This window comes from Accipiter gentilis, chromosome 18 (assembly GCF_929443795.1).
Source record: "Accipiter gentilis chromosome 18, bAccGen1.1, whole genome shotgun sequence".
Taxonomy (NCBI): domain Eukaryota; kingdom Metazoa; phylum Chordata; class Aves; order Accipitriformes; family Accipitridae; genus Astur; species Astur gentilis.
This window is the reverse complement of record NC_064897.1, coordinates 12,255,440-12,278,444: the sequence shown is the minus strand read 5'-3', so window position 1 is coordinate 12,278,444 and position 23,005 is coordinate 12,255,440. Positions and strand designations below refer to the sequence as shown.

Here is a 23,005-nt window from a genome sequence, read left to right as displayed (position 1 = left end):
CGCTAAGGAGAGAATGGTATTGGTAACGTACATGCAGAGCAGATTTTTTGTAGTATTCTTTAGACTCCTTTGAAAAATAAATAATAGGCTTCAGATACCTAAACATGCTTTCAGACTATGCTGACTTTGTTTGCTGCAGTAGCTAGCTAGTTCATCAAGCCTGTGCCGGGCTTGATATTGTGACTGGGGTTCTTAATGCATAGTTAATGATTCCCAATGGAAAAAAGTAAATAAGCTTTCTGACTTTTTCTAGGAACTTAATTACACCAGAATGGACTTGACTGTGTAGCTTTGAAATCCAGGAACTTAATGTGTCTGCTTTGAATAGCAAGCAAGCTTTAAATAGTGATCTTCTTCGTTTTAACAATCTATTTTTCTTCTTTTGTCAGCTTGTTGTTATATTCAGGAGTCTTGATATTGCTGTGTTGCCCTGGCACCCCCATACCAAGGAATATTCTTCTGTAAGTTACTGTCTGTAAATTATGGCCATGGCTAAACTGGGAGGATATCAAAGTATCTGTGCCCACATTCTTTATCTCACCAGTATGGATATTTTTTTTCTAGGACTTTTGTTTTCATGATTATGCTCAGAATGGGAAAGTGAGTACATGGAAGATTTGGTGAACACTTTTGCTTGTTGCATACTAGTCCACCAGCTCAACGTGCCTATTACTAATCCACCAGATCAGTTTAAGGGGATAAGAAATCTTTTTATGATCAGTTTAATTGTTTTATTCATTTATTCTGGAAATCTTTTAAATACCCAGATTAAGATAAGTCTATTAACTTATGATGCCTTTGCTAAAAGAAATCTGCTCCACATCTGCAAGTGGCTCTTTTTGTGGCATCCATCCTTGGGAATCACTGAAGAATAAGAGTTGCTTTTCTTTAAAAACAAAACAAAAAACCCCAGTCCTTTTCTGTATTTTACTACAGCTCTGCCTCCAAAACCCATTGTTTAAAATCCTGTTTGATGTGTGAAAGATTAATAGGGGCCTGAGAAATTCGATGGTAGGACTGAAAATAATAGAAACCTGTAAGGATTTGTTTTACTACTGTCATCTGTTTAAATAGTTGTGACAAAAATTTATATAAATCCAGATACAGGGTGTGGAGGTGGATATTCCCCTGCCTTTTCTTTTTCCCGTGTACGTTTTTTTTTATTTCGCATACCTTCCCACTATCTAAAGTTAAACCTGCTCATTTCAAGAAGTGGTGTGGACCAAAGAGCACGACAGTAGTCCACAAACCCATGGCTGCCAGTTTGCCATGTCATGGGTCTTCGTGCCTCCTGCTCCCTTGCAAGGGATCCAGGATCCCTGAAGAAGTCAGATGCAGTTTACTGTCTGGAAATATTCTAAAAGGTCATATGCTGCCATGAGAAAAGTACACAAAAATGTAGTCTCTCTCTTGCCGTCTCACCCAGTGCCAGATATGATCTCATCCCTTTTATTCCTTTGGAGCTGAGTCCCTGGTTAAGTGCTCAGGATGGTTCCTTCACCGTGCCTGCGGGACAGTGGCTGCTGGTGCCTTTTGAGTTGTCCTCCTGTGCCGCAGTGCCCGTTCACCTCCCTTCAGCCTTACCTCACCAAGCGCCCTATTTTCTCCGTTCCTTTCTGCCACAGCAGCTCAGTATCATGTTCGCTGTCTCAACAGAGTATCTGCCAGACATAGATGTTTTTCCCCTGTTTTGTGTAGCCTCTGGCGGTGCTGTGGTTTGTTGGTTGACCTGCCAGCCAGGCTGTGAGAGGGCTGTAGGGGTCAAGGAGGCAGCTCCCTCCGGGGCTTCCACCTTCACCAGGGTGCCAGCTTCAGAGGCCTTAACTCCATCCCTGCACGGGGCTCATCCTGCAGGGAGGCCGTTCGCTGCAGCTCCTCTCCAGACCCATCATTCTACCTCGCTGCCCCTGCCTCCAGTTCAAAGCAATGCCAAGTTTCAGAGCATTTCTGCCTGGGCCTCGGTTTAAAAATCTTACCTCTGCTTCCAGCTGTTGTCCAGCAGCCCACAAACCTTTGAAACAACTTAACTTGATTAGGAAGCAGCTGAAAGGCTCTTGCACCATCCGCCCCCCTCCCCCCCTCCCCCGCCATTTATTCATTTAGTTAATTGATGAGGGGACTGGTGGGGTGTGTGTTTTGGTTTTTAACCAGTCTGAGAAAGGGGCCTAACCTTGATGATTTGCAGGGCTCCAACACATTGGGAGCATTTGGGTGGAGAGTTTCCTCCCCACTAATACACAGCCAGAGGCCACGATGGGGCGAGCGTGCAGCGAGCGTATCTGGCTGAACAGCGCAGCTCTCGCATCTCGTGCTTTAAGCTGATCTGGGAGTTGGCGAGTGGTTGTGGAAAAGAGATTGTTTTTCCAAATCTTGGAGTGCTTTGCTATCTGTGTGTCAGCCTACACGTGCCTGTGTATGATCATGCTCACCACACAGCAAGGAAGACGTCTCTGATGCTTTGGATGTCTGCAGGGCAAGCTGCAGCTGTGCTGTTTGATGGAGAAGGCGGTCAGTGCAGCCATGCAGTTGCTCTCCTGTTCACGTTATCAGGACCTGGCAGTGCTGAATCTCAGCAGCTACAGCCCGCTTAGCTTCTCCTGCTGACGGTGTCCACACCAAAACTGCACTCCCTAAGTCAGTCGAGTCAGTAAATCACCTCGTTTATCTTGATTACCATGAAAGCGCAGGGAACAGTCTATCAAATAGAAAAAATCCTACTGAAAAGTAGAAAGTGCAAAAAAACCCTGTTAGTTTCTGTATGATCTGACTGCCGCATATTTGTAAAAATAAATGTTTCTTCTAATATGTAATCAAGGAAATAATTTGTGCTTTTTTGTTACTGAAAAAGAAATTTATCAGGAACATTTTGTGCCTACATGCTGGTAACAAACAGTTTCTTTCTACCAGTGGAAATATGATGCTGACTGAAGCATAGCTAATACCCATTCAGTCAGAGAATATATATCATACTGTGCCCCATTCAGTGCAAGCTGTAAGAAGGCAGTGTCAAAGAACTCAACAGTGAGACACTGTTCCACATCCTCAACATGCACATTCAACAAAATCTCTTCCAAAGAGGGAAGATGTTATGCTCATGTTTAAATACAGGCTCTGCTATTTTGGCAAAGGTTGAAACCAGGTGCCAGCCAGATTGGGTGCTCCTATCTAGCTCTACTGGACACTGATTCCCAAATATAAGCAACTCTTAAAACTGCTGGCTCCCACCCAGCCAGAACTTCTCAGAATCTCAGTGGTAATTAATTTCTGCTGCTGCTAAATGCTCTAAGTCCTTGCAGGAGTGGCAAAAAGGCATTTTTACAGGTTCTCAGCTGTTTGGGGAAGCTCAGGGTATATTACTCGTGTACTGCAGCCGGTTCAACAGAGAATATTGGATGCTAAGCGTTTGGCTCCCCATCACAGATGGGGCAGAGGAGCAGTTTCTGTAGCATTCCTGTGCTTTGCTTTGTGCTCACATTTCATTTATTCACTAGAGGAGAGCAGGGCTCTCTTATGCTCAATGTAACGGAAAAGCAGTGTCCAGCCATGGTCTGAAATCTTTAAAGTCCAAGGGAATAAGCCAGTGAGTTGGGGAAAGGTCCTGACACATGTATTTGGACTATGTGATCCTGCTTCAGTCTGTTTGAATCCCATTTACTAGCTTTGGTGAGTTGTGACTGATTTAGCTCAACTTCATCATCACCATCTAATTATTTTTCTAACTGTTAAAGTGTTGTGTATGTATAAATATATACCTAAATAAAATCCCAGAGTAGTAGACTATAATCTGAATAGAATTAGAATAGGCTCTGAATTGATTTAAAGTCTTTTATTAAACACTAAGTATAACTGCTTCATTGGTCCTCTTAAGTACTTACCATGGAAAGAACTGCTCATTCCCTTTAATGAAACTGTGTTGAGTGTTATATTTGCTTAAATAAACCCCCCCTGTGGTTTCAAAAAGCTGTTGCATTCTGCTACTGAGGACTCCCTCGCCTTCCTAAGAATATACATGGGACTGCTCATATTCTAAGTGTTAGGGTTTTTTCCCACTTGTGCCCAGTTGCGGAGGTCCTTATAAGATTATGCCTTTTCTATTTCTGTGAGTTGTTTTTTGGGTTGTGGGTTTTGGGTTATTTTGTTTTGTTTTGTTTTTTTCCAGCCACGGCATAGTTAGCAGTATTGCTGGTTCAAGGGTGCCAAAATCAGAAACCTAGGCCAGAAAAGATGATTTAAGGGAAAAACAACACCTAGAAACAGCTGAAAAGGTTTGAATTGTCATTCTTTACTTTCCATCTTTTTATTTATTTAGATCTTTTAACAGTATGTGTGGGTCACGTTTTCCTGCAGTTGTCTAACACTAAGGAGGCTTACAATTATGGTTTATGAATTTTAATGAAAGTTGAGATTATTAGGTAATCATATGCTAGGGCTTTAATTAAATCATCAAATAGGAGAAGAACTGCATTTAGAGAGGTGAGAGCTGAAGATGCTGATTTTTAAATGTCTTTGTTCTACTCTGGCATGGGTATCTCAGATATCTAATGCAGACAGTCTCTTATACTATTCCTTACTCCTTGGCAGGTATCATTGTATTACTGAACATCTGGTTTACATTCAAAATTTGGTTTTACAACCATGAGGCCTAGAGACTTCATAGTGTTTATAGCAAAGGCCTGAGTTTAAAGCACAGGCTACCACCCTACATGTTCAGAGTGAGCTAGCCCCGTTTCACTTCTCTCTTTCTCTCTGTGGCTGTGATTTTGGTATTAGGGTCTTCTGCATTCCTGCCTCCTCTTCCATGCACAGTCCTCACACTCAGCTGGGCTGGGGGAGGTTGTTTTCTCTGGAGACCTGTTAGTCAGTTAGTAGGGTAGAGTGAGCCAGTTGGCTTTAGTGAAGCCCGTGTTTTTGTGCATTCTTGAACATGCAAGAGTTGTTCTTGTTGCTGAAAGCTGCCTTCATCGTTAAGTGTTAAAACTGTTAGAGCTGGGTTTCCAGGACAGTTTTAGATGAAAAGTGAAGTAGATACTATTCTTCTGGGAGAGACTGCACAGATATAAGCAGTGTGGGAATTTGAGTTTGGCTTTATTCTTCCTTTGTTGCTGCTGGTACACTCAGCCTTAGGAGCCTGGTCAGTAAGAATGATAAGGAAAAGTAATTGGATGGTGTGAGGCTGTTTGCCATCAGTCTGGACTAAATCAATTCATAGTAATTTTTAGAGGGAGGTGGTGGGGTGGGGTCTGGAATAAACACTTCTCTTAGTGATAAACATAAATTCCTCTACTTCCAAATGCATTTTTGTGCCTGTATCTCTGTTTTCATCCATGCACCAATTAAACAAAAAATTTTTTATTTTTTTTTCTGATTTCAGAAGTTTGACTCAGGCTCAAGTGCATTTATGCACACTCTCTATGTTTCTGAGCAGTTATGATTTGGTTTTGTGGGTTTTTTTAATACTGTTTTCTTCATCTTTTGCTCTCTAAAAAGCTTGTGGAAATTGTGATTTCCAAGTAGCCTGATAGGTCAGGCATGCTTGGTTTCCTCCTTTCCTACATATGGTACTGCAGCACTTACTGTTTGTCCATTCAGAGAAAATCTTTCCCAGGTTCAGAAGTAATCTAGCACAGTGTAGCTTGTTGAGCTAAAGGTGTGTGCTGGTTTTGGCTGGAATAGAGTTAATATTCTTCACAGTAGCTAGTGCAGGGCTATGTTTTGGATTTGTGCTGAAAACAGTGTTGATAATTTAGCGATGTTTTCATTACTGCTGAGCAGTGCTTACACAAAGCTAAGGCCTTTTCTGCTGTTCACCCCAGCCCACCAGCGAGGAGGCTGGGGGGGCACAAGGAGTTGGGAGGGGACACAGCCGGGACAGCTGATCCCGACTGACCAAGGGGATATTCCAGACCATAGGACGTCATGCTCAGTGTATAAAGCTGGGGGAATCAAAAAGAAGGGGGGGATGTTCAGACTGATGGTGTTTGTCTTCCCAAGTAACCATTGCTCTGTGATGGAGCCCTCCTTTCCTGGAGATGACTGAACACCTGTCTGCTGATGGGAAATAGTGAATGAATTCCGTGGTTTGCTTTGCTTGCATGCGCAGCTTGTACTTTACTTATTAAACTGGCTTTGTCTCAACACATGTGTTTCTCACTTTTTCTCTTCCAATTCTCTCCCCCATCCTGCTGCAGGGGGGTGAGCAAGCGGCTGTGTGGTGCTTAGTTGCCGGCTGGGGTTAAACCATGACAGGGTGTCATACCGAGGCAATCATCCCTCTGTAGGATGTTGGCCTGGCAGAGTTTTTGTTACAACTGCTCTATCCCTTTATTTGTTTTGTTTTCTGTCTTCTGTCTTAAAACTTGAGGCCCCTTTGTAAGTGTGATATACTTTTAATTTTTTTTCCTCTTTCACTCCTTTGTTACTATGGACCATTGCAGATATGCCAAGACATTATAGCACGAGATGAAAAATTTTTTCTAGATTGTGAGGAAAAAATACATTTTAAAGCCAAGTAAGATTTGGTAGGTTAAAAATGGGAGGAACAGGTTGGCTTCATAGGGTCCTGAACTTTACTACCACGCTTGAAAACTGCCTAGAATTGACAAGGTCTCTTACCATCCTAGAACACTTCTTTTGCTTCCTCGTGCTCACAGTTTTACCAGGTGATAACCACAGGGTTAAGTCAGTAGAGCATCCTGGCATAGTACGTGACATACAAAGAGAGAGCAGTGGTGTTGAAATTCTTTTACACTAGGGGCGATGGATCTATCAGCAAACATACAAACACGGCCGATTCCACAAAGGCACATTTGTAGAGAAATTAAATTAAATGTGGGTTGTGTAATTTGCTATGAGGAGTTAGCAGTTCGCTAATAAAATGGTGCCAGAATAAGCAAGGGGTCACTCCGTTGGTTCCAGTGTGTTTATGACTCGTTGCTTCATTGGTGACTTTGGTCTCTCTTCCATAAGTGATTTTGATAGATGCTGAGAAATGGAGCAAGGACAAGTTGTTACGGCTTTCAGACTAATTTTTCGCTGCAATGTTAGCTGCTGCTGCAACACCCAGTCTGTGGAGCACCCCAGGATTGCCCACACCTGGTAGAGGAGCAGAGCTAGAGATGGGGGACCTGGGCTAAAAGGCACCTGCAAGCTGTGGAGGAAGAAGAGCAGCGGAGCGGAGCAGAGCAGGAGCTGGCTGTGGGGCTGGGGAGGCACAGGAGAACGCTCTGGGGGCTGAAAAACTCTGTGTGTAGTTGTGGAGCACCAGGCAGTAACTGGAGAACAGGGTACAGGGTGGGCAAACTGTGCCTGAAGAAGAACGAATGTTTAAGAGGACTTGATTTGGGCTTGAGGATTGGTGGTGAACACAAGTAACCACCCCTGCCACATGTCAGTCTGGTTTTCTGGGACTGGCTGGACTGGGAGCATCCCTACATTCGGTGTACTTCTCTAATGGGAATGATAACTCCAAGCTTGACTCTTAACTGCATTGCTTATTTTTGGTAGAAATAGTAAAGCAACCCTTTGCTTTTCAGTATGGATTCAGTGAGGGTAGAAGCATGAAAAACCTGGCAGTGGGATCTCATGCTACACTTGGTTTTGAGGGTGTGGTATGTGCTGCCAAATGTCTATAGAGCCTGGAGGACCACAGTAACCATAGCCAGGCCTGTAATATTAATTATTTTTTCTTAACTGTGAAATAACAAGCATATTTTTTGTGTTAATTTCACTGGTAGGAAGTTGTAGGTAAAGATATCCCTTATCATGCTGGGAATCGCAGGTGGTCAGACTCATGCTAAATTAATTTTTCTTTAGCCAAGTAAATTAAGAAAGCAGGCACTGCTTCCCCACAAGGCATAGGGGCTGAGGAGTTAAAACTGAAGAGGTTTTCTTGGTCCAGAGTGGCAGGAGCCAAGGAGGAAGCACAGGTATGAGGGTTTTGGCAGAGGCTCTGTGAAGCACATAACCTTTGGTAGATGCATCTCTTAGTAGCTTTTGCATGCTGGTTATTTACTGAGAGGCCAGTTTTCATAAACATCAAAGCTCAGTTTCATCCAGTAATGAGCAAACATAACAGTATGGAGAAACAAACAGGGAAACCTGGCATAGCCAGTGTTTCCACCAACAGTATATGGAAAAAGGAAATAATTACAGTGAAATGAGGGGGTTGGTCATGAGGCTGTATCAGGAAAAAAAATGGTGCGACATTTCTGATCTTTGATGCCTGTCTGCATGTGCGGTTTGTCTCCAGTTATGGGAGAAGGTAATAGTAAGTAATAACTTAAAGAAATGAAAGGGTCCCTGGAGAAGGAAAGGATAAGTAGGAACAGTTGATGGAGAAGATAAAGATTTCATGTGAGATGTATGTTTCTTTCCTTGTTTTTCAAAGTAGTTTTAATCTCTTGTCCTGGGATGAGTGTTTTGAAAGCATGTTCTGCAATAAGCATAGGTCGTAAATCTCATTGCGTACCTCTGACCTAGGAGAAGGCATTTCCTTTGGGAAAGAATGTTAGGAAAAATCAAGAAAATGTTCATGACTAAGTCATTACATGTGACATTAACCCTCCTATCTTTCATTCACATATTTTTATATTTGCATTAAACTATGCTCAGCTGAGTAAGAAAAAGCATTACCCAGAAGACATCCCTGAGTAGCTGTAAAAAAAAAAAGAAGAAACAACTCGCAGGCTGGAACACAGGCCAGCCGAGCACTCAGAGGCAACTGCCTTGTGTGCTGCACAGCCCAGGCTCCACCAGAGCTGTACCTGGGCACTCCCTGGTGTTTTCCAGGTATTTTTAGGCAGGTGTGAGGATAGTTTTATTGTCAGCAGTTCATGTTTGCCCATAATCTTCATATACATAAAGCAGTAATAATGCCTACTGGGCATTCTCTCTCCTCTTTTTGTACCCCACCGTGACATACCTGGAAAGAGCTGCTGCGTGCAAATTGTATGTTGCTAGAAGAAAGAGAGTGAATGCCTGTGTTAGCATACAGTTATGAAGTACAGTAGTAAAAACGATGGGAGAAGACAAATTATTTTTTCTGGTGTCCGTCTGTACCATCCAATGTCTGACCGCTTTTCTCACAGCACAGTCTCCTGTAGGGTTGCACAGAGGATTTGAGAACTGAATTTGGGCTATAATTAATGCTTGCCTTCTCTTTAACTTGAGGAGTTGTATACCATCACAAATCATAATTTCTACAAGAATCCATCGTCTCTAAACTCTCTCTGCTTTCCTCTGCAATGTTTGCCTTTAGAGGAGTACCTCTACTTTTTTATTACATTGAGAATAATACAGTAGTGAGACAGACTTAAAGCTGTTGCTAACTTTCATGCCTGGTATACAACTTGCATTGCTATTTAATAAAATATTGGTAATCTCCTTGTTGATATACCAGCTCTCCTTTTGCCAGATGGGTATTAAACATTTAGCTAAAGCTGACTCTATGGCAGCGGGAATTTTATTGGCATGAGCAGTGTTGTGATGCTAGATGTGTTTTGGCTCTGAATGTAAAGGTACAAAGTTATAGTAACAACTCCCAAGCCTCCTCACCCTCATTACAAAGCTAAAAGCTGTGTGAAATAAATAGTGAAAGCAAACCTGTTTTTTCAAAGAAAATATGTAATGGATATAAAAGCGTGAATGTTTCAATTAAAGCTAAAGGGTACAAATTTCTCACCTACCTGTGCTTTTCTTTGTTTTTCAGCTCATGGGACATTCTGAATGGGATCACAAACGAGGACCCAGAGGCTCACAGGTCAGTTGCTTAGTGTTTTGTGTTTGGTTTTGGCTTTTTCTAAGTCTGAGGTATTCAAGCAAGTTTTCCATCTGAGATTGGCAAAGTTGTTCATTTTGTTAATATTTGCAGGATTGAATCAATGGAAAAAAAGCATAAAACTGTGACAGCTTTCATTAATATAATTCTTGAGCTGTAATCCAAACAGCTGATCCAGACAGAGCTGAGTCATGCAACAAAGTTTCTTTCAGTAGCAGAAAGATGGATTAGATGTATTGAGAAAGCATTTCTTACTCAGCTGTCTCCATCAGGATATCAAAGGAATGCAATTTCAAATAATGTGTGTATGTTTTGTGCTGGTTTGTTGGTTGTTTTTTTTAAACCTGACAAACTTGTAAAACTTGGATAGTCCTCTCACCTTGTTCAATAATAAGGGGATTAGTGGTGTTAGAACTGTGTGGGGAGGTGCAGGAAAGCCATGTGTAGCTTACTGCTTTGCTCTTCACACATCAGTGAAAGGAAGTTACGCTAGTAGTGTTAATGGCATCATGCCGATACATTTTTAAATTATCTGTAGAACTACAGTTGCTGCAATGGAGACATGGCTACCAATATTGATGTTCAGGAATATTCCTGCTTGGGTAAAGCAGTCTTTCCCATCTGGTGTTGAAATTATATAAATATGTTATTGGGGCTCTGGTATTTTGGAATTGCTTTTCCTTCAGGTGAAGGATTCTTATATGAATATGAACATCTATGTCTAAATCTATAATAAACAGGCTCTGCTGCTGTGGAGCTACATGTTTGCAACCTTAATCTCCGTAGGGTAGTTCCTAGCCTAACCTTCATAATGCCCCTTGCAGAAATCACTGGAGTACCTGCCTTTTTAATGAGCAAATATCATATGTTAATCAGGAAGCTGCTACTTATTTTCATAGACAAGATTTACTATTTTTAATGCAAAATTCATTTACTACGTTTTGCTCTTTTGCCCTTATTGTTGCAGAATTCTACATTTTTTTCTGGTTTTCTAAGCTTCTGTCTTGAAATTTACAGAAAAATCAGGGTTGCATTAAAAAGTTTAAGATGGGTTGCAGATCGGATTTTTTTCAGGTGACAGTCTGTCATTTCAAAAGATTAAAAAAAATCCCAGAAAGCAAGCTAGTTTTCAGTGGAAACTGTGGAATTTCAGAAATTGGGGAAATCCTATCCAGTAAGGCGAGACTTGTTCAGTATATAATCTCTCCTGCCTCATCTGATGTGCTAGTTGATCACGTTGTGTTCTTCTGGTCCAATGAGTGGAACGTAAATTGGACTCCTCTAAACTACTGTTGAGAGGAAGACAGTCACTTGAAGGACTCTTAATGTGACTTCTCGAACTTTTATTGCAAATCTTCATCTAATTTTTTATGCATATGAAAATACAGGTAGTCTTTTGTTCTGAACCATGCCCTACAGTCCTAGTGCTTTGCCTATGGCAGCAAAATACGTAGGCTTCTGACTGGGGTGCGTATGAAGTCGTCTTCATATGCTGGTGTTGCATCAGAGATGGAGGCCGAAGTCCTGTCTGACTCCTCATGCCTGATACATCCTGTTGGCGATGTGCCTCCATGCTTGCAGGATTTTTTGTTGTCTTCTAGACGTTTTTGAAGGTTTACAGCTAGCCAATAAAAAATGCAGGAGAAAGGGATTTAGGTGGAAGGTAAGTGGCATCCATCTGTTCCAAATAGATTTTAAATTAAAAGGTAAGATGGATCAAGTTGATCAACGTGTCTTGCTGCAGGAAATTGGACTTGGGCTGTTTAATAGATCCCTTTTGAGTTTTCTGAAAAAGTGAACTCACAGGATGAAATAGTTGCCAAAGAATTTTTTAATTATTTGTTCTCTTGAGGCTACAGTTTCTTCAAAGGAGGGTTCCAGAGAAATTAATATATTGCCTGGTTTCTCTCTTTCACCCCTTCCTGAGAATAAGGAGGGCTTGCATGGCATGGCCTAATTTCAAAGGAAGAGGTCTCGTGGGCATTAAGTCAGTTGCTGCAAATGCCCGTCTATATGGAGTGCAAGTAAAACCATATGTTGGGTACTGTTAGGGAAGGTTGTACTTGGGCAAAATGGGATAACTGGTTACTAGTCATGCAGATGAAGTTCTCTGCGTTTCAACAGAGGCTGAGAAGGAGATAATTGTGAGAAGATAATTCTCTCTATAAATCTAAAAGTCTTCTCTATCTTTCTGAGAACATTTTGTTGCTTCCTTGTGTGATGTTTTAGATACTCCACCACAATTTCATATTTTAAAAAAAAAGGGGGTGAGGAGAAGTTCAGTGAAATTCTCTGCAGGTCAGCCTGCAGTCATTTGAACCTTTTCTGAAGGATATTGTTGAATTATTAAAAAACATTATTCTAGAAAACTCTGTATCAGATTTTCATGTAAAAGACTCCTGCTGATTATTTTTTCTTAGGCAAAATATCTTTTAATTTTACTTTTTTTAACAAAATAAGCAAAAATACTTCACCCCCAAGAGTGCGTTCCTTCAAAACAGGATAAAATCTGCTTATGTAGGGTTTCCTTGACAGAGTGGTGAGGTGTTTCATTTGAAATCCATCTAAAAAGTGTATAGTTTTAATTGATTTCATCCTGTAAGCACTCTTTTATTTCATTTGTGCTGTGTATAGGTATTCTGCAAAGCTTCTAGAAAGCTAATCGTTATAAATCTTGGAAGAACCTTGTAAAACTAACAATCGGTATGTGGCACAGAAATGTTAAAGGATCTTGAATAGGGTGGGAAAAGAAAATGACCCAAGCTCTCTGATTACTGTGTGGTACCCTAGTGCCCAGTCACAAGAAGCAAGGAAGAAAAGTTTCATTAAGGGGAAGAAAATAAGCCTCAGTTATTCCACTGTAGCCTCAGACAGTTGTCTGTGGTAGGAATAGTGTTAAACCTAATTTAACTAGTTCCTTGAAAGGTTAGGAGAAATTTAGGAGGTTCCAGTTTTTGCATGTAATATGAAAGACCTGTTTTATCCTTTTGTGATTCAGCTGCATTGTTGCCAATTTGTGTCCTTAATAAATGTGCCCTTTGTTAAACAAGATCTTGCCAAAAAATTAAGTTGGGTAATCTGCTAGGTATACTTCTTCAAATCTAACGCATCAGGTGTTTAAAGATGAACTGGCAGTTTCCGCAGGATCTGCCGCAGTATTGCTTATGGTGTTTCCCGAGGTCTGCGGGGCTTTCTTCCACCAGAGAAATGGGACTTGTGAGGAGAGGTCTCTCCTGGCCAGTGGTAGCCTGCGCTGCTCAGGCAAGCAGCGAGAGGGAAGGAAGGGGTTTAGGCTTATGTTATTGGGAGCCAATTTATTAGTCTTCCATGATATTTTAATTCTTAGGGAGTAAAGTGAAGAAAGTGGGAAGATAGATCTTAGGAAGCCACCCGCATGTGTGAATGTTAGTTATGTCACTTGTGAGAAAAGGAAGTGGAACCACTGGTTTACATAATATAAAACTAAAATCCACATATAAACTCATAATATTATTCTGCCAAGACTCATTAAACAAAACTCTAATCCTATTAAGATTTTTTTTTTTTTAAGAATTAGTAGGTTTTTCCATGGTATGTGTTGAAACGTGAGAGGAAACTACTACAGTGCGTGTCATGCTTCTTAATGACCCACTTGGAAAATATGTTTGTTTTCTGCATGTGGAGTTAAATGCAAAGTGATGTAGATAGAGGTAGTGATGGATGTCAAATGAAATACACTGAGGCTTATGGGAATTTTTGTTTGCAGGAGTTTGTCTCCTGATAAGCATCTGCAATTCAATAGAATGTAAATAGGACAAGTAAAATGCTGTCTTTACAATACTTAATTTGCTCCTGACTTGCACACCAACACCGCACTCACTTTTTTATAGATTACACACATATATATGTATGTGTGTATGTTGTGGGATTCCTTTTCGTTTAGAATAATTATACTGTTAAGGCTGCTGTAATTACAGTGAATTATAGGATGCCTTACAAAGACCAATGGGTTCCTGGCTACCTACCACTTTTTTTTTTTCCCCTTCTTTTTTTTGATCTCTGAAGATAACACTTCCTGCTGTAATGCTTCCTGCAGAGAACTTACTCTCTGGATTTGAAATCATGCAGAAAGTGCAAAGTGAGTTTCATTGTGTTCCATTCTTAATTTTTAAAATTAATACAGGTTAGGATTTAGGCACAAAACTCCAAAATTTGAATTCAAAGTTGAAGAAATTCCTAAATGTTTAGGAGTGTTTAACCCACCTAAAGAAATCTCTCTCTCAAATACACACTTGTAGCCTGTAAAACCGCATCATTTCACTCATGTGAGGGGAAAATATTCATACCCATTTCTAATATCAGTACATGCTACGAGCAAATGTGACTAGCAGAATTCATCCTTGGCATATTATGCCTCTGCAGGAAAAATGTGCAAACTGTATTTTAATTGTTCTACTAAAACATAATACTTGATACTTCTAAGGTATTTCAGGTGGGACCCACGGCATACTTTGTGCATGGATTTTTACGAGGGACCTTGCATATGTGGGAGTTATTTGTTGCTCTGTCATCAAGACTTGTTTGGTTTGCTGACGATGTAGGCGTTGCCCCCGGAGTCAGTGGAATCGAGCAATCATTCCTCCAACATTATAAAAGGATCATAATCGGGAGAGAAGCACAGAGGTCCAGTGTTTTTAATTCTCTTTAAATATAAAAGCTCTCAATTATACATTTGAGGTGCTGCATCTTACCCTTCCAGTTCCTAAGCAACAGCTATTTTCAGATTGAGTGCATCTGGTGTTGTCTACCTACTTCAGGCTTTTGCGAGGTAATTCGTTAGTGAAAGCTAGGCTTTTCACTGTCTTGCCTGATTCCCTTTGTCGTGGCACTCTAAGGAGACAGATGCTTTAGAGAAATGGGAGAAGCTTAGGTGTAACTGGTCTCAACCTTGCAGCTCGCAAAAACTTGTGTACATCAGGGAGCTCTGCCGTCTACAGCAATGAAGCACAGGAGTCAGAAATAAGGTTCTTGATACTGATTTGGGAGAAGCCTTTTTCTCAAGTGTGGAAAAACCTCTAGAGCAGATTCAAAATCATGAGCCGGAAATCTCTATACTTGCTGAAGCGTAGATGGGAGTCGATACCCGCTACTGACCAGGTACTGTGCTCTGGTGAATCTGTTGTGTCTCTGTCTTCCCTCGCAATGCCACTGTCCAGAGATTTATGGTGATTTAACGGTGGTGGTTGGGGTCCTCTGCATACAGTGAGAACCAGCTGATCATTACTTGTCATTTCCACGATGAATAGTGCAAAATGTTGGTAAAGCTGATTTTGCAAGAGCACGGGCTTGTGAATGTGGAGGTGCCATGACAGCCCACTAATGCAGACTTATTTAACCTACAGAATTGCCCTGTCTCAAAAATGAGACTTTTCTAAAGGTTTTAGGAGTATTTTAAACTGAGTGGCTAAGGAAAAGTGTAGTCTACTGCTGATGCATTCCTTGGTGCATGTATTTGTTCTATTTCTTATCTTGTATGTATGTATATATATGAAATCACTGATTACAAGTAGATATAATGCATTGGCAGAACCTCAGCTTTTTCGGCATCATCTTGGTTGATGCCTCATTTCGAGTATGTTAACAAGGACAAGAGTAAAGCACATGTAAACAATGTAGACCAGATGTAAAATTTGGGGGATGCTGTTTGGAGCAAGCATTGTCACCATAAGTAGGAATAAGACGTAGTGAATGGGAGTACAGTTAGTACATTTCCTACTTCCTGCTCCAGGCACTCCAGGATTCTGTGAAATTTCTTTCAATATCTTACTTGGTATGTAAAGACACTAAAAGAAAGAGTTCTAGAAATAATATTGAGAGCAAAGTGGAGGTAGTAGCTTATTACACGTTCCAACTCAGTTTTCTGTTTATGAAGCAGTTGACTATGAAGGGATGCCTTTATCAGTGGGAAGGAGGCAATTTGGGAGAAAATTCTTCAACAGAAAGAAGGGCGGACTACAGAAATATTTCCCAGTTTTTGAAAAGGATCCTCCTGTATACTTTTAATTGAGAGGGGGAAGCGAAGGGCAGATTACATGCCACATTTTATAGAGTTGTAGATTTTAAAGCCAAATTGGACCACTGTGAACATCTAGAGATCTCAGACATATTACTAGTCAAAAAATACCATGCTGTCACATCGTGTCACATCAGGCCTATGTTTTCTGGTTAAATAAAAATATGCCTTTTAAATATATCCAGTATTAATTTAAAGTCTTCAAGTGAATAATAATCCACCAAATTCTCTGATAGTTTTTCTATTTTTTAAAATGTCTTTTTTTAACATAGTGCTTTCTCTTTTGACTTCTTTTAATTTAAATCTCCCACCATATAAATTTGCTACACCTTTGAATGCCAAATTTAAAGAGCTGTCTTTCAGAATTTTTTTTTTCCTGAACAGATACCTAGATAATTCTTCTACTTTGGTTTGCTGTTATTTAAACTAGCTGAAACGCTAAATTTCAAAGGTATCAAGTTCTCTGGTAATTCACAGTAAAAAATTCACAATAAAAATAATAAGGCATTGTTGATTAATACAGTTTCATTGTATTGAAATTGAATTGATCCAGTTCAATCAGTCATTCTTAAATCTCCTGGTAAAAGAGGGGTAAATAAATGCTCTGTATAAAGCAAGTCATTTGTCATCCTTTTTCTGTTAAGATGTGGAGACACTAATGTCATTTCAAAGGAAAGCTGTATTTCAGCCTCATTTTTCCAGTGTTTCCTTTTTCTTGTAATCACTCTAACCCTGGTGTTGCATTGCATCATACTGTGTTACAGTATGATGTATCTGGGAAAAGTAAGTATTCCTTACCTAGATGTGAGGTGTGCTTGACTGCACTGAGTTGTATATCCATTCCATCCTCATGCCCTTGATGCCTCTGGAGGTTTTTAAAAGAGAAAAGGAAATTCCCCTGACCCATCTACCACTTTGGGAGAAATGAGACTCAGTAAGTGATGCGCATAGATGGAGTTTACTTGAGCGTAGTGGGAATCTGTAAGGGTTGTTTGAAGGTAAACTAAGGGAGGGAAGGTGGTGTTCAGCTTCAAACACAGGTATTTCTGTGGCTGTTTGTACTGCCCCTTACTGTGGGTGGCACAGGTGGAGTGGGGCTACTCTGCTCTGCTTGTTCTCCCCCTTGCTCAACAGTGCCTCATAGGAAAATGCAGTTACTGTGCAAGAGGACAAACGCAAAGAGGCAACCTGTTTGAGCATTTTAAGCTGATCCCGTTCACATAGTTATCATATAAAGATAATAGCTCTGCCTTTTGGTGCAGATTAAGTATTTGGTCCTTAAAGGGATGCACTAGCCTAGTATGTTCTAGGCTAACCTTGAGGAAATGATATTCTATTTTGATATGTAAGTAGTAACATCGTAGACTATTTCTCTCTTCAGAGGAGATGGAAGATATTTATGTTAACAAATGACAAAACGTCTCCAAACTAGTTTACTATATTACCACTTTTTTTCTTTTTTTCTTTTTTTTTTTTTTTTTAAATTAAAGACTAAAGGAAAGAAATAAAATGGAATTCTGAAACTGGGATTTTTGGCCTGATTTTGGTTCTAGTTTAAAATAATACAGCATATCTGACTTTTGAGGACATGGGAGCTGTAAGTCTACCATGAAGTCTGATACTCTATTTGAACACACTATTTTTTAAAAGTCATTAAGTCATTTTTATTCATCATCTTACCTACTTTACATCAAATTGAATAAAACCCAGAAATATTTAGGCAAGAGTGAGCAGGATGAGAAGTAGGGGTAGAGAAAAAACAAGAGTAGTTACGATGGCTGTAGACAATATTGTTGAGGGGTGGTGGTCTTAGGCGGGAACATTATATAATTTTATTTTTGATCTTTTGAGCATATTTTACACTCACAGACACTATATCACAGAAGTCTCCATGGTTTCCAGGGTCTGATATGACAAGGAATTTTTTGGTTGGTTGTTGGTTTTTTGTGTGTGTGAAAGAGAGAGGAAAGTGGGTTTGAGTGTGAACCCTGAATTAGATCTTTCTGGTTTCGGTTGATGAGAAACATCCTACCTAGCTATACATTTTTATATGTGGGAGAGCTTTATCCTGTGGGCATTTTGCATAGGTAAATTTAGGCAAAATGGTGATGAATTAGCCTCTATTCAACAAACTGTAGTATCTCTTAATGCTTGAATCTTGAATGTCTTTATATGTCTCAATAATTTCACAAGGAACTATCTTTATAGATCTAAGGAAAGAATTTATGAATGCTTTTCTTTCTTGTCCATCCAGCAGTTTGGATTGCCTGAAAGTCTTTCCTGAAGTTTCAGTGCAGGTTTGGGGGGAAATTCTCTGTTGGTTTTTTTTGGTGTATGTGCCTGAGGATCTTGTTTCTTGGACTGATCCTAATTTTTTATCCCTGATAGCTGCAACAGAGAGTGATTTCACTGAATAGATATGCATTTAAAGTGCTGTGGTAATCAAATGAGCCAAAGGTGATGAGGTGTTAAATATTTGCTGTAAGGATGTTGAGTATTTCCCTCTGCCTGAAATTCCCTGTAGATTCCATAAGCCATAGTATTTGAGCATAAGTTGTATTTGATACCAGTCCTAAGACAGGAAAAATTTTCACATGTTAGCCTATGATGGAAACTTCTAACTGTTTCACTGACGACTATGAATTTAAAAACAGGAACTAGATTTAAACAACAATATAAAAGCCAAATAACCCAGTAATTGTTACACAGATTTATATAGCTATAGATCATTCAAAAGAGTGTACTGTGCAGGTAAACAAATTCATCAGTAATATTTCTTTAGCTAGAAATGCATGCTTATAGCAGAGTAAACAGTGGTAATGCTTTCTGTACCATTAAGTCACCTGTTTAGTTTTTGATGGATTTGTGTAAATCCCATAAAGTGATGCCTCTCTTACCTGCCAGTAATTTACAGCACAGCCATGCCTAAGGCAGTTTGCATGGACGGTGCAATATCCTGTCCTTACCACTGATGAGGTAGATAAGAGAAACTCCCATAACCTACAACTTATGCAGGGCGCTAATCAGTGACTGATCCTGACGTGACTTGAGTCACAACTCTGTGAAATGATAAATCAAGGGATTTTCCGAGAGAGAGCTTGATCTAACGTTACATCATGCAGCCACCATATTTTCAGTGGGTTCATCTATGAAGTAATTCTGATGGATTAAAGCTGCTGTAAAGAAATGGAAGAGGTTCACTTTGTTGGGATTAGAAACTGTATTTTTATTTTTTTTCCCTTTTATTTTTTTTTTTTTTTAATTAATGGCTCAATCAGCCACAGAGCCTTTTGCTAGTTGCATCTTGCTTTTCTGCTCTGAACAGTCCTCACTCGTAACCCCTACACATCCATGAGGATGGATACATCGTATCTGATATCTTTATGAGAAGGCTGGAGCTCCTGGGCTTCATTTTTCTCCGAGATGTCCATTAAATTCAGACTTTTCTTTGTTGCTGTCCAGCTGCCCCTGCATCCAGCAGCCTGACTGCAGTATGGCACTGCCGATTGTCTTCGGCCAGAGCCAGCTTCGCTGGGAACTTCATGCTGCGGAAGCACAAGCCTCTGCGAGACAGCATCTCGACATCAGGCATGAATGCATCAGTATGGATGTTTGTATAGGAGAGAGCCACAGCAGAGGCTGGCTTACAAGCAGCACAGTATCAGGGACCTGGATGAAAACCTTCAGTGCAGCAAGATTCTTGGTATGTGCCTCCTTTCTGCGCAAAGGTCATGACGTTCTTCATAGGGAAGGGGATGAAGCAATGATTGTGGGCGAGGAGGCCTTGGAGCAGTTGGTGCGGGACTCTCTAGGTCTCCCTGGCTCACAGATTGCCTAAGGATTAGGAAAACATGCAATAAAGCCAGGATCAGCTGGAGCAAAGAAGTTCCTTTTCCTTTCAAGTGCTCATGCCTGCTGGGTTGTGCCTGGTTATTTGTTTTACACAGCCTGTCTCCCAGGCAGGCTACGGTGTGTGGTGGGAGCCACGCTCACCGTGGCACCACCACAACGCATGGTCTCTTGAGGATGTTTCAGTGGCAGCAGAATAATAAACACACACAACCGTGGAGAGGCAATGCAAGCCAAGGTGGAGGTAATGCACTACCTTGTATCATTGCATTTACTTAGAAGAAGCGTGTACCAGCAGTCAGTCAGACGGGCTGCAGGAGCAGCAGTGCGAGTGACCACAGGAGCTCAACGGGAGGCCCCAGCTTCCATCTCCAGCTCATTCAAATCCATGCACCCAGGTGTTACAGCCTTTACAGTCATAGGTCCTCTCTCCCCCCACCTTGACATTAGCAAGGCCCATGGGGAATACGTGCCTCTTCAGAGTTCCTGCTGGGACATGTCACAACAGTGATCCTTGTATCTAACCAATCCCTCTTATTATACCTGAAAACAGGGTGGCTTTTTTTAAAAAAGTTTCCTATTAAGTAGGTTTTTGTGGTTTTCCACAATTATTGTTAATAAAACCTTATATTATCCTTTCATTCAGCAGACAAGTTTTCAAGGCCTTAGTGGCAGAGCAGACATTGTGGAGTTTGGGATGTTATGAGAAAGGGGCCTCATGGGAGGGTTGCGGGTTGGCTGGAATATGGAGCTGGGGCGGGCGGAGGGGAGTTGCTTTTGCACAGCAGGAAAGGTGCAGAAAGATGAGATTGGGATTAAGAAATGATCTATAAAATACTTCTTTGCTTTCTAATGCAGCAAATGGATGATGTAATGCAGAAAGCTACCTTAAAGAAATAATCTCCCTCAGATTTGGCCTTGCTTCTCTTAGAAGTGAGGAGTTGAGCCACAGGCACTAGCCGCAACTGTGGGGCCATTTCTGTTTGTCTCCCAGGCTTTCTACCCTGCTGCTCTAATGAATGTGTGGGAGGGGAGCAGAGTGGTAATGAGCTTGACACACAAGAGAGACCACTCTCGCTTGCTGATGTACCACCAGCACTGTTCAGGAGGTGACTGGAGAGGTTCTGTAGGTAGTTGGGATTGTTAGGATGTGCATTTAGGCCAGGGAGCAAATATTTCCGAAGTGCAACAGAGATCAGTTAATTTCAGGAGGATCATCACTAGAAATATACTTGTCTTCTTGCATGGCTTTGGCCAGGCAAGAGCTGGGGCAAGGAATCTCAACACTCTTCCATGCTGGCAAATGACAATAAAATGTCTATAGTGATTCACAAGAGCCTGAAGTGTGATAAATCACAATTAGTGTTGATGTAGAGCTGTTAGAGGCTAGAAGCTGGCAGGACAAAAGACAGGCTATGTCATACTGGCATTTGTGACACAGATGATGCAGGCAAACCTCCTGCAAGCTCCCATATCCATCACTTGTACGATGGAGGAAGCCCTTTTAAATGGTGTCAGCCACTCTGTGAATCACCTTCTCTGTCATTTTCTCTATCCCAAAATGGTTGGCAGTGGGACAGGAGTGGATTGGAAGCTTGATAATGACAGCCCTTTTCTTAAGACTCAGTCACTCTGTCATGTCAATGTTCTTCATAGCTAAGCAGGAGCTCAACACAGATTTCTGGAAATACTGCCTTTCTTCTTGAAAACCTTTCTTTACCATTAATCCTCCCAGGTTTGTAGTGCAGGTCTTGCTGCTAGGCAGGCAGTCGAGGTGTGTGAAATAGAACAGAAACTTGCTGATGATGCTCAATGTAAATTGTATTTTACTTTATTTAGTGAGCAAGTTCCAGTTCAGGAAGGTTGCAATTTGTAGGATCGTAGCCATGCTGCAGTTCAGTGTGGTTTGGAAAAGGAATCAGCTTTAAAATGCAAATGGTAGTCTGAAATCGTATCCTGGTGAAATGATTCCTTGAAGCAGCATGTTAAGAGAATAGGCAGTTAGGCATGGTGACATTTGGCTTAGTATTTTGAAAAGCAGAGATAGTGGAAGAAGCTGATATGCTGTCTGGTTTTTTTCCCCAAGCATTGCCTTAGACTGGAGAATGCATATCCACTCCTGTCGTGCAGATATAGATTGACTATGGCAATTGAATTGAGAGGATGAGATTGTGAACTGTTGTCATTTGGAGCAGAGGAAGCGGATCTTCTTCTCTCTGAAATATCACTTAATCTCCCTGCGTTTCTCTCATCACCACACAGTGTACCTTTCTGGTCCGTCACTTTTCATAATTTTTTTTGTTTGTTTTCAGATTCCTGTTTTTTATACAATGTAAGTTTACTGGCTACAGCTTATATTTTTCAATTGCTTCTTTACAAATTCCTTTGAAGTAGTTAGGAGGTTTATGGTCTTCAGGTTAAAAAACGTCGGTTAAGAGGTTTTGTTCATGTGCATTTTTTTTAGTCTTCCAGTTGCAAACTATTAGCAAAAATGCTTAGGGCGTCAGTTATACTTGTTTGTTGGATTTAGAGGGATGTGAAATTTATTGGCATCTGACAGTTAAAGTTGCTGGTTATATTTAAGTACCCATAGAGAAACTTGTAAACTTTCAGAGAGTCTAATCTGCTGAAATTCAAGTCCTCTGCTTTAGCACAAGCTAAAACTATCTGCAGGTTTTCAGATTGCAGATTCTTCAAATTGCTAAAATTTGGGCATCCATATGACAGGCTCTGAAACAAAAAATACACTGAGAATGTTCTGGGTCCAGAGTGGTGCTTCTCAAAGAGGTTAGTAGTTAATGATGAGTAAAACAGTGTCGCTTAGTCTTCTGGAAATGGCTATGCTGGATAAAATTTTCCAAATACAGCCTAACCGTTGCAAGGGGAAGCGTCAGTGCAAATGCTTAAAGTTTCGCAAAATTATAAGCAACTGAAAACAGGGTCTTAAGAAGGAGAGTGATGGCCAGCATAATACTGGGTGATACAGCTAGGTTCCCTGTAATGAAAAAAAACCTCACATTAAAATTATGTAGCACTGTGGCTTTTGTGATGATAAAAGACTACATTTCGGCTCCTTGGAGCTATTAAAAGCTGAGAGTTGTGCCACAAGGTGTTCTTTTCTTTTCCAATAACATCTTAAATTTCACTTATTGCATATGTGTGTTTCAGGTATTTGTCGCCTTCCCAAACAAATTGTTGAACATGATCATTATAAATTTTTGGCTTCCTGTTTTCAGAGATGAACCCAGTTACGGAATGAACATGATTAATGTACTTAATTTTTTACTGAGCCGTGATTATGCCTTGTCTTCAGCTAGGATGCTTCCAGT

At 40.7% G+C, this 23,005-nt stretch overlaps 1 protein-coding gene across 1 annotated transcript in view; it reads left to right on the top strand.

The window, feature by feature from the left end:
• Positions 1-23,005, top strand: part of PDE3A (phosphodiesterase 3A) — a 258,350-nt gene that overhangs the window by 155,341 nt on the left and 80,004 nt on the right. Inside the window, exon 2 of the mRNA XM_049822290.1 lies at positions 9,707-9,757. Coding sequence (XP_049678247.1) covers positions 9,707-9,757 — 51 coding nt within the window. The remainder of the gene's footprint in view (positions 1-9,706; positions 9,758-23,005) is intronic.